The sequence below is a fragment of the Octopus bimaculoides genome, chromosome 21 (genome assembly GCF_046866305.1).
Source record: "Octopus bimaculoides isolate indiv1 chromosome 21, ASM4686630v1, whole genome shotgun sequence".
In the NCBI taxonomy this organism is placed as follows: Eukaryota; Metazoa; Mollusca; class Cephalopoda; order Octopoda; family Octopodidae; genus Octopus; species Octopus bimaculoides.
Window position 1 is genome coordinate 34,501,133 of NC_142948.1, and position 12,471 is coordinate 34,513,603.

Consider the following 12,471-nt stretch of genomic DNA (forward strand, 5'->3'; position numbering starts at 1 on the left):
GGAACATCATGTGACAGAGATAAATACTTCAGGATATTTGCAGTACATGCAGTTTATCTAGAAAGGCAGTTTTGGCAATTATCTGCTTCAGTTAGGGAAAAGTCTTGTGAAGGATTCTCCATGTCATATTGTATCCTTGGTCATGTAGTTTCCAAATGAAGTTGAACAAGTAGAGAATGGAGTTTTTTCACCTTTCCCTTCACTTTAATGAGTAGATAGGTTGTGAAAATCTAACCTTGAAATCACTGACTGTTTGATCCACATGGTGAGAGTGTATTTCCATTCTCAAACGGTGAAGGCGTGGTTCCACAACCCACAGCCTTTGAAAGGCAGGATCCTCCAAATGGGCAGTTGGTGAGATATTGAAAGTTACAGACAAGGGAATGAAATGATGTTTGTCTGAAAGCATATACTTTTGCTGTAGTGTGTAATGTTTGAAGTAATACCTAAGCACAAGTAGCTAACCTTAACATTATGGGCATTATTGATTTTACAGTTCTTATGTGGATGCCTAAGAAATGTAAAATGAGTGACAAAATGTTTGAAGTAGTATCTAAGCACAAGTAGCTTACCTTAACATTATGAGCATTCATGAATTACAGTTCTTATGGATGCCTAGGAAAAGTAGAATGAGAGATAGAAAGTTTTGAGTGATAGTCATGAAGATACCTGTTTGTGGAATATACTGTAATTTTTCAGTAAATTCACTGAGTCAGCATCACATGACCAGTGTTTTATGTTTGACTTCACAAGCTGGCATGGGTTGGATGGTTTTTCTAAGGTAGTGTTTTACAACTTATTACAAGTCCTTACAGTTATTTCTTTGAGGATACGTGGACACGATATGGTACACCTGTCCTAAAGGTGGGATGCACATGATATATATGAATTAGTGCATAAGGCTATGAATTAGTGAGTGAGTGTGTGTGTGTGTGTGTGTGCATAAGGATATATGTATGTATATATATATTTGGTCGCTAGACACAGAAACTACCAACAACGAATAGCTGGGGTAATTTAAAATTAATGTGACAATATAATATTGGGTAAATAAAACATTATTAAGTGTGTATGTGTATATATATATATATATATATATATATATATATATATATATATATATATATATAAAATCTTAAGTATATATAGATTATTTAGTTTATATATTTGTTAGATACATATGCAAATTAAGTGGAATTATTGCTATTTACTGAGAGGAATAATTGCCAAAGTAATTCAAAATTACTACTAATACATACATAGATACATACATACATACATATATATATATATATATACACCCACACACATATGTATATGTCTGTATGTATGTATGTATGCGTAATTCAATTAGTCTATATAAATGGTGGTGTATGTAAATATATTTGTTAGATGCATATGTAAATTACTCTCAGTAATAAATGCTTAAGTAATTTAAAATTACATACATACATATATACATACATACATATATACATACATATATACATATATATATATATATATATATATATATATATAAGTATATATACGTATACACACACACACACAAAAATGTACATATGCATCTGTATATATATATATATGCATGTATCACTCTCACCATACATCATTCCCTGTGTATATTTTCTTACACACACACACACACACACACACACACACACACACACACACACACACACACACACACACACACACACACGACCAAATTGCCAAAAGGAAGAATAGCGCTAGTCATTTAAACTTTCCAGACAATTAACCACATTTCTTCCTTTTCAATATTCTACACTACATTGCAATCAGGATATTTTCCAATCATTTTTAAATACCCAAAACCCATACACGCTAACACTCATGTACATACATATAATATATACATTATGCGTGTGTGTGTGTGTGTGGGTGGATGTAAGTAAAAGTATGTGTTCTTTAGTACATTTATATGTTTTGTATTTCATATTAACCCTTTACAAACATAAACACACGCACATACTTTTATATAGATACCTATAGATGCACATACAGGTAACTGCATAGAAACATGCACACATACGCACATAAATACATATACACATACCCATACAGGTACATGCATACACATGCTTACACATACATCAATGTACAGAATCGTGTACACAGACACACACATATAGATACACACACACACACACACTAACATTTACTGATTACAACCACAAATGTCTGATCAAGCTGGGGGGTAACACTTTCAACTTTTTATAGTTGATTGTATAACTGCTGGTACTTATTTTCTCAATTCCCATTTGTCAATCTGCTAGGTTACTCATCACCACTACCACCTCCACCACCACCAGTTTTGTTTTGTCCAACATTAACATGAATACACACACGCATACACACACTGAGTGCTAGGGTTGGCTTTCATATTCTGGATAATGTTCTGAACCCCTGTTTCTCAACCTATGGACCCCTTTGATTCCCATTTTACAGAGGTGGACCCTCCTAACCATTTGATGTTTAAGAAAAATCCTCTTATACTTTTATAATTAAATATCATTAAGGCAGCGAGCTGGCAGAATCGTTTCGTTAGCATGCTGGGTGAAATGCTTATTTCACCCGTCTTGATGGGAGTACATAAAAGAATTTGATGAGAATGTAAGAACGAAACGAATTTGGTTGGTGGAAACACCACCCTCTAGAACTAATTATTTACAGTTGATAAAGGCGGAAGTAACAGTGATTAATGGGAGGAAAGTAACGAGAATATTTCAACTTTTTGAGTTGCAAAACTGTTGAAGTATAAGTGAAAAACTTGATAAATGTAACCACCCACCTTTGGGGGCGAGTGGACATTGTGCCTCATCTTTTCATTCTTGCATATTATCATTTTATTTTAATTTTTCTTCTACTATTATCATTCGTTTTTGTAATTTTTAGTTTCCTGCTTTTTATGTTTGTTGCATTTTGTAACTGTCTTCATGTTTTGTGATGTCCTAAAAAAACTCTTTGTACAGCCTTTTTTAGGTAATAAAGAAATTGGTATTTCACCCTTCACTACACCCTGACTCCAAGTTCTGCCGAGGTTGACCTTACCTTTCATCCTTTCGGGGTCACTAAATTAAAAATACCTGTGAGACACTGGGGTCGATATAATTGACTGGTCCCCTCCCCCAAAATTTCAGGCTTTGTGTCTAAAGTAGAAAGGATTATCATTACCTCAGCCTTAGCGAAGGTGGAGGTATTGTTTTCAGTTGTGTTTGTTTGTTTGTCTGTGGACAAGATATCTCAAGAACTGCTGGATGGATTTGGATGAAACTTTCAGGGATGTTTGGCCTCGTGACTGGCACAAACTGATGAGATTTGGGGATCGATCCAGTACTGGACAAGGATTCTGGATTATTTTTCCTGCTTTTTTAGTTAATTTTTGAGAGCAGTCAGGTTCATTTTTAGTATTCTCTTTTGTGGGAGCAGTCGAGTTTATTTCAGATATTCTTATTTTAAAAATCATCTGTGGCAAATCATTGAGAGGATGCTGGTGTTGCCTTGGTGGAGGTTTGCACTCTCTGAGTGCTATTGTAGTTGTTGTTGTTGTTGTATTTATTATTATTATTATTATTTTGTGTGGGCATAGTAATACTAATAACCAGCGTTAGAACTATTTGTGTATCTGTGTCTGTCCCCACAACAATTAAACTTAGCCGTTCAGCAAAACAGACTGATAAAATAAGTACTACGCTTACAAAGAAAAAGTCCTGGGGCTGATTTGTTTGACTAAAACCCCTTAAGGTGGTGCTCCAGCTTGGCTGCAGTCAAATGATTGAAAAAGTAAAAGAATTAAAGAATATATATATATATATATGTGTGTGTGTGTGTGTGTGTGCGTGTGCATGTAATTATTATTATTATTATTATTATTATTATTATTATTAATATTATAATTATTCTTCTATATTTCAGAAAACATTTTAAATTAACAAAAAAAAATGTCTTTCTGTTTATTTCTTGGATATTTATTCTATAATTTGCTTTCCTGATTCTGTTTATTTACCATTCTTTCAATCTGTCCATATTTGTTGCTCCCTCCCCCACTCCCCTCCTTCTCCTCACTGCCCCCCCCCCTATCTCTCCTTTCCCTTCTCCTCCCTCCAAGTCCACCCACATCAACTCCATCCCCACTACTCGTCTACCCCTGTATACATTAATATTTCATGTTTACCTAACATTTATCTGTTTCCTCTTCTCTTGGACAAACTTTGAAATATTTTCCTCTTCAAATGTTTTTTTTTCTCTTTTACTTATTTACATTTTTTTTAACCTCCATTCGTACATTTTTGTCAACATCCATCACACACCTCCCTCTTGCCACCACCATCATTACAACCACTGACAACACCATCAACAACAGCAACTGCTACCACCACCACCACCACCACAATCATCACCACCACCACCACCTGCACAGCAACATCAACATCAGCACCATCAACACCACCACTAACACTAGCACTAACAACACCACCACCATCATCATCATCAATACCACCACCACCATCAACAACATCACTAACACCAGCACCAACATCAACATCAATAGTACCAGCACAACCACCAACACCACCAACACCACCTCCACCAACACTACAACAACACCAACACCACCAACAACACCACCACAACCACCAACACCACTAACACCACAACCACCAACACCACTTCCCCCTACACCTCCACCACAACAACAACAGCACCACCAGCACCAACACCACAACCACCAATATTAACACTAACACTGCCAACAATACCACCACCACCAGCAACAACAACAACACCACCACTACTTCAACCTCCACCACCATGTACCATTCCTAATAACTACCTATGCTCCTAGCCAACCACCTCCCCCCCTCAGTTGACTCATCCATCCGCCCATCCATCCACCCACTTATCCAACCGTCCACATTCCCATTCTCTCATCCATTCATCTATCCACTCGTCCACCCTACCCAGACAACCATCTAACCATCCAGCCATCCTTCTCCAGCCCCTAACCATCCACCTTCCTATCCACTCCTTTCTGGGGCCCTTAAGCCCCCTCTCCCTCCCAACCCTGACACCCACCTCTCTATTTGTCTATTCTGTTTACATGTTCATTGCTTTTTTTTTCCTTCTTTTTTTTTTGTTGTAATAACAATTCACATATTTGCTATCACAGTTGTTGTTGTTGTTGTTGTTGTTATGACAACTATTGCTGTTATAATTGTTGTTGTTGTTGTTGTAGTATCATAGTAACAGTTGTGCCTTTCTTCCTTTTCAACCAGATGAGCAACAAAAGAAATCCAAGCTTCCGACTGGCTGTGCAGAGCCGAGAAGCTGTGGACGGCTGGAGCGACAATTTTGTCTACCTTCAGAGCAGGAAGGATTCTCGTTTCAGAAGAATGGTACGCAAGATTGCAAAGGAGTTTCTTACTGATGAACTGGACAGACAGTACTATGCTGACCGCTACAGCTGCTGGCCTCCACCCATCTTTGTACCAGTAATTACTTTAATGGAGGTAAATATATACCGTTATTTTTGTATTTCAAAATTTTATTTAGTCTTTTAATGTCTTTCATTTTCTTGTGGGTTTCTGGAGTTTATGATGCTGTATTTCAGTTTTGTTTTGAATTTAATACTATTATAGTTTAAGGTGGTCAGTGCACTTGGTGGTATTTCATTTGTCCATGTGTTCTGAGTTCAAATCCTGCTGAGGTCAACGTTGTCATCTATCTTTTAGGGGTTGATAAATTAAGTACCAGTGAAACACTGGAATCAATATCATCGGCTTAACCTGTATGTTGGTGTGTATGTGTGTGTGTGTATGTTGGTATGTGCATTTATGTATGTATGTATGTATGTTGGTGTGTGTGTGTGTATGTTGATATGTGAATTTATGAATGTATGTTAGTGTGGGGTGGGTGTGTGTGTGTATGTTTGTGTCACTTTTGTGATTGTATGATAATTCATAAACAAGTGTCACTGTGATGCTTGTGGTGCCATTCATTCCTTGTCTTTCTGAAAAAACAAAACAAAAAAAAAGACCCCCCCCCCCAACCATGTCTAGCCATGAGGAAATATTACCTTTGTTTGGAAACAAGTAAAGGTTGGCAACTGGAAGGGCATCCAGCCATCGGAAAATCTGCCTCAATGGATTTTTTTTCAGCCGTACAAAGTGGATGTTAAATGACGACGACGATGGTGGTGGTGATGATGATAGCAGTGGTGGCAGTGGCAGTGGTTATGATGATGGCGATGGTGGTGGTGGTGGTGGTAGTGGTAGTGGTGATTATGATGATGATGGCAGTGGTGGTTATGACGTTGGTGGTGGTAGTTATGAGGGTGATGATGGTTGTATTAATGGATTTTTCGTTATGATGATGATGATGATGATGGCAGTGGTGGTGGTGGTGGTGTTGGTGGTGGTGGTGTGGTGGTGTTGGTGGTGATCGTGGTGGTGGTGGTGATGGTGGTGTTGGTGGTGATGGTGGTGTTGGTGGTGGTGGTGGTGGTGATGGTGGTGGTGGTGGTGGTGGTGGTGTGGTGGTGGTGTTGGTGGTGTTGGTGGTGATGGTGGTGGTGGTGGTGATGGTGGTGATGGTGGTGTTGGTGGTGGTGGTGGTGTGGTGGTGTTGGTGGTGGTGGTTATGAGGGTGATGATGGTTGTATTAATGGATTTTTTTTGTTATGATGACGATGATGATGATGGCAGTGATGGTGATATATTCTTCATTCTGATGATCTTCCATGGATGCCATACCACACGTTTATTAAAAGCAGCCAAGAGTCATCAGAGTTTTCGCTATTCAGAGGCACAAAATCAGAAAACACTTCAGCTTTGATGCTTAATAGAAAAAACAAAATTCTTTCATCACTCACACACCTAAAAACACATACAACCCTTCACACACACACATATATACATACACACATACATACATACATAGGATGATACAACTTCTCACTCTTGGAAACATATGCTTCACACACACACACACACACACACACATATCTCCAGGATGACAACGATGTGGCTTTTACACATTTAACAGGATATGTACCACCCTTTGCGTGTAGATGACGATACAATTCTCACACTTCTAGGAGCATATGAACACCCACACCTTTCTGCAAGTCTCAGATAACAAGCCAGTTCTCACACATCTGTTAACATATACACCTCTGTCATCCGATCATGATACGGCTCTTATACATCTAGGAGTATGTATACACGCCCCCCCCCCACATCACATCATCACATATTTATGATGTTTGACAGAGCTCATTCACTCTCACACACTTCTCTCTCTCTCTCTCTCTCACACACACACACACACACTTACATGCACATGTGCAAATATTCTGTGTTGTTAATTGATTAAATGTCTAAATGTCTCAAATGACTTATTGATGAAGATAATAATTTTTCAAACTATTAGCTTTATCTTTACACTGTATATTTTACAATATGTAATATATGTACATACAAACATACATACATACAAACACACATTCCATCTCCATCATTTTGATCTTTGATCATTATCATCTGTGCAGAGAATATTATAATGCATATACACACATGTATATGTATAAAATTCTTTTGGGGAATATTGGATCTCAAATTACATTACAAAAAGCTATGAATAACAGCATGTAAATATTTGGTTGAAAAACCGTTTTGGCTAGAAAATGTCGAAGGCTGACCTTGGAAGATAAACTTACAATTCCTATCCAAAAGGGGCTTCTCACCTAATATTTGCAAGCTTTACGAGGGCGGGTGTTGAAAAGTTCCTGGTTGTAAGGGTATCATGAAAGGCCTGGTCAGAGACCCAATCTTCCGAGAGTTTTTTTTTTTACAGGGTTTAGAAAAACTGAAGGGCTGCTGCAATAAGTGAGTGGATCTGAGAGGGGGAATATGTTGAATAAAATCACAATAAACTGATTCTCCTGTACTTTCTTTTAACCAAAGCCAGACCCCTTCCTTTACACACACACACACACACACACATATATATATATATATATATCATCATCATTATCGTCATGTGATGTCTGTTTTCTATGCTGGCATGAGTTCGACAGTTTGACCAAAGACTGATAAGCTAGGGTACTGCATCAGGATCCTAGAGCAGCTTGCCAGCTCTGGTCAAACAGTCCAACCCATACCAGCATGGAAAACGGACGTTAAAGGATGATGATGATGATGACTACGAAGACGATGGTAATGATGATGATGATAATGCACACGTTATCCAGACATATCTCAACTAATGTCAAGTTACATTTTTATCAACTTTGTTGATTTTTTTTCTGTTTTTTTGTGGGGGTTTTTTTTTTTTTAAAAGATTAATAGAAAAACTAAATTTGAATTTCAATCAATTTATCTGAATTTATGTTGGTCTTAGTGAATATATTCACAACATGGAAATTATATATAAAAAAAAAACCCATCTAAAAACCAATTCTGAAGTGGAAAAAAAAAATCAAAGAAAATATATGTTGAAATATGTACAAATCACATTTGCTAAAACAGATGTAAGTTAATAAAGTTTAAGAAATGTTTTTCCTGTGTTACATAATTTTTCATGTTAAGTCACATGTCTTGGAAATTATTGACATAAATTGCGATAAGTCTGTAGATATATATATATATATAGATATAGATATATATATATATATATATATATATATATATATATATATACAAAGAGAGAGAGGTATACATCTGTACATGCATACATATATATGCACACATACATACACACACACACACCACATTTCCATCAGTTTGAACTCTGACCATCAGCTTTGCAATGATTTTACTTGTATATCTACACTATGGTTGCGATCCCTTCAACCTCTGATCATTGTCGTCATCGTCATCATCGTTGTCATCATCATCGTCATTATCATCATCATTGTTAAATGTCTTGTCTTCTATGCTGGCATGGATTGGATGGTTTGGCAAGAGCTGGCGAATCAGAGGGCTATGCCAGGCTCCAGTCTGATTTGGTTTGGTTTCTATGGCAGAATGCCCTTCCTAATGCCAACCACTTCACAAAGTGAACTGGGTGCTTTTTACATGGCACCAACATTGCCGGGATCACCAAACAACTTGCAAGACAGAGACCCTCTTCAACAGGGAGGAGGAGGAGGGGAATGAGGAGGAAGAGGAGGTGAGTGGCTTTGTACCTGTCAGGAGATAAAAGTATGAGAGAGGGACAGAGGGTAGGTGTCTTGCTGTAGAGGAGATGCATGGCTAGCCTAGTTGCAAAGGACAAGAGAGAAATGAGAGAGATGAGGGTAAGAGAGAGAGAGAAAGATGGACAAACAGACAGACACAGACAGATAGATGGTGGTGGAGATGTATCAGAACATACCCTCAAGGTATAGTATTGAGTTTATAGTATTATATCAATACAAGAAATCATTACTATTGGCACAAGTTTGGTTAATTTATGACAAAGATTGTTCCATACCAAAGATTTAAGTACAAAACCACATTGTTGTCTTTGAAACTTTCTTGAAATTCTAACTGGATTGTAGAAACTAACATGGCGAAACCATCATCAAAGACAGAGAATCAATATTTTGACTTTATAATTCTAAATATGGGGAAGAAAAAAAATAATAAAACAAGATTCAAACAGTTAAGTCAACCGAGAGATAGAATATAATTTATCAATACTAAATTTTAGACTTATCAAAGACTGTTGTTCAGTCAGATTTAACTCCAAAGTCTGTGATTTTTATCAGATGGAATTAACTCCAAAGTCTGTAATGGTTACTTGTTTATTTACTTTTGGTTTCTAAGTTACATATTTACAGCATATGGAAATGAAATAAAAATAGGGAGCGGAGTGGAATGTGGTGGAGCGATGGGTGTGTATGTATGTGTGTGTATGTGTGTGTGTGTTGGGGTGATGGTAGTGGATTAGTTGTGGTTTCTCGGTGTGAAGGAGATGACAGATAATTCTGCGTTTCTTTCTCTCCGGATATGATGCCAGTTTATTACTTTTGCCTGTTTCAGTTATTGGACTGTGGCCAAGCTGGAGCACTGTCTTGGAGAGTTTAGTTAAACAAATCAACCTCAGTTCTAATTTTCCAAGCCTGATACTTATTCTATTGGTCTCTTTTGCTGAACTGCTAAGTTACTAGGACATAAACAAACCAACTACGATTGGCAAGCACTAATGTGGGACAAACATAAAGACAATCACACACACACACACACACACACACACACACACACACACACACACACACACATACACACACACACGTATAGATATATGTGGTTGGCTACTTTCACTTTCTCTCTATCAAATCCCCCTTACATGGTCTTGGTTTTGATCTGAGGTTATAGTAGAAGACAGTTCCCCAAGGTGCCATGCACTAAAACTGAACACAAAGCCAAGTGGTTAGGAAGCAAACTTCTTACCATGCAGCCATGTCTATTTGTAAACATGAAATATTGACTATTGGCATTTTAACCCATTGTGAAAACAGAAACTTCTAGAAAACAGAAACTTCCAGAAAAACTTTATGCATATCAAATCAAATCAATGTTTGATTTTATGCTACATTTCATCGATTATTTTTGTTTTATTTAAAAAATAAAACTACGCAATTAAACATTTATTTTTAGGTAGATTTTATGCAAAACAGTTCAATATTCTGTAAAAGTTTTGTAATTAACTGAATTAGGCAATTGTCCAGACAAATTACAAGGCTACTTCACTGTTGTTGGTGCCCTGAAAAAAAAGGTACGTTCTGTGAGGTGATTGTGTTAGGAAAGGCTTCCAGCAATAGAAACCATGCTGAAACTGAGACACTGGACCAAGATATGGCCTTCCAACCCATTGAATTCATTGGAATTGTCCAACCCATGCTAGCTTAGAATGTAGACGTGAAATTATGATAATGATGATACACACACACACACAAACACATAGGCACAGGCGTGGCTGTGTGGTAAGAATCTTCGTTCTTAACCATATGGTTCTGTGTTCAGTCCCACTGCATAGCATCTTCAGCTGACCAAAGCCTTGTGAGTGGATTTGGTAGATGGAAACTGAAAGAAGCTTGTCGTATATATATATATATGTGTGTGTGTCTTTGTGTCTGTGTTTGTTCTCCCACCGTCACTCGACAATCAATGGTGGTGTGTTTATGTTCTCGTAACCTTAACCGTTCGGAAAAAGAGACCGATAGAACAAGTACTATCACCCCATGATCAACGTTTTCAAAGACTTCTGCACAATCAAGCTAAATCATAGCCACCATTGAGTGATTCATAGAGATGTTTCAACACCCAGTCATAATGCTACGAAAGCTGTGTAAGGCTGCTTCTCCCTGAGCAGAAGCTATGCTGGGTGTCAGAGATCAAGCCCTTATCCTCAAGGAGTATTATCAACTTCCTCTGGATGGTGGGTTCCATGGCATTGCTGACATCATGAGAGGTTAGAGAAACAGGCCTATAATTTAAGCGTCCACTCTCCTGCCTCTTTTATGGATAGGACATATTATGCTTTCATTTGAAAGGAAACCATTTGAAGCAGATCTGTAGTGGTCTTGCTAGAACACACAATATATATATATATATATATATATATATATATATATATATTACGGTTCTATATTTAAGAGATGAGGAATTACGTGCATTATTTATATTTTTCACATTTGACAGATATTTGTCTTCATCTTGTTTGTTGTTAACACAACGTTTCGGTTGATATACCCTCCAGCCTTCATCAAGTGTCTTGGGGAAATTTCGAATCTGGGTTCTCATTCCTAAGGTATTTTTTTTTTTCGATGTTATTATTATCATTATTTTTAGCCTGAATAATGACAATAATAATAATAACATCGAAAAATACCTTAGGAATGAGAACCCAGGTTCGAAATTTCGCCGAGACACCTGATAAAGGCTGGAGGGTATATCAGCCAAAATGTTGTGTTAACAATAAACAAGATGAGCACAAATATCTGTCAAATGTAAATAATGTAAATGATGTATATATATATATATATATATATATATATATATATATATATATATATATATATACAGAGGGAGAGAGAAAGATATACATATACATGAATGTGTGTGTGTATATATATATATACACACACACACACACACACACACACACACACACATTTATATAAACATATGCATAAATATATGCTTCATACATATATGCATACACAGATACACACATACACATATGTATTATTATTATTATTATTATTATTATTATTATTATTATTTATTGGCAATATGTGTTTGTATAGGTATATATATTATTCATAATGTTTAAATATATATGTATGTATGTACGTACGTATGAAAATTAGAAAACCCATATGATTGTGCTGTATGTAATGATATCTCAAGATAACAACATAACAGGTGATGTATGTTGCTAGAGACAACAATAACAATAACA

At 36.7% G+C, this 12,471-nt stretch overlaps 1 protein-coding gene across 1 annotated transcript in view; it reads left to right on the forward strand.

Moving 5' to 3' along the window:
- Positions 1-12,471, forward strand: part of LOC106871942 (rhomboid-related protein 3) — a 301,094-nt gene that overhangs the window by 229,888 nt on the left and 58,735 nt on the right. Inside the window, exon 5 of the mRNA XM_089339510.1 lies at positions 5,298-5,531. Coding sequence (XP_089195636.1) covers positions 5,298-5,531 — 234 coding nt within the window. The remainder of the gene's footprint in view (positions 1-5,297; positions 5,532-12,471) is intronic.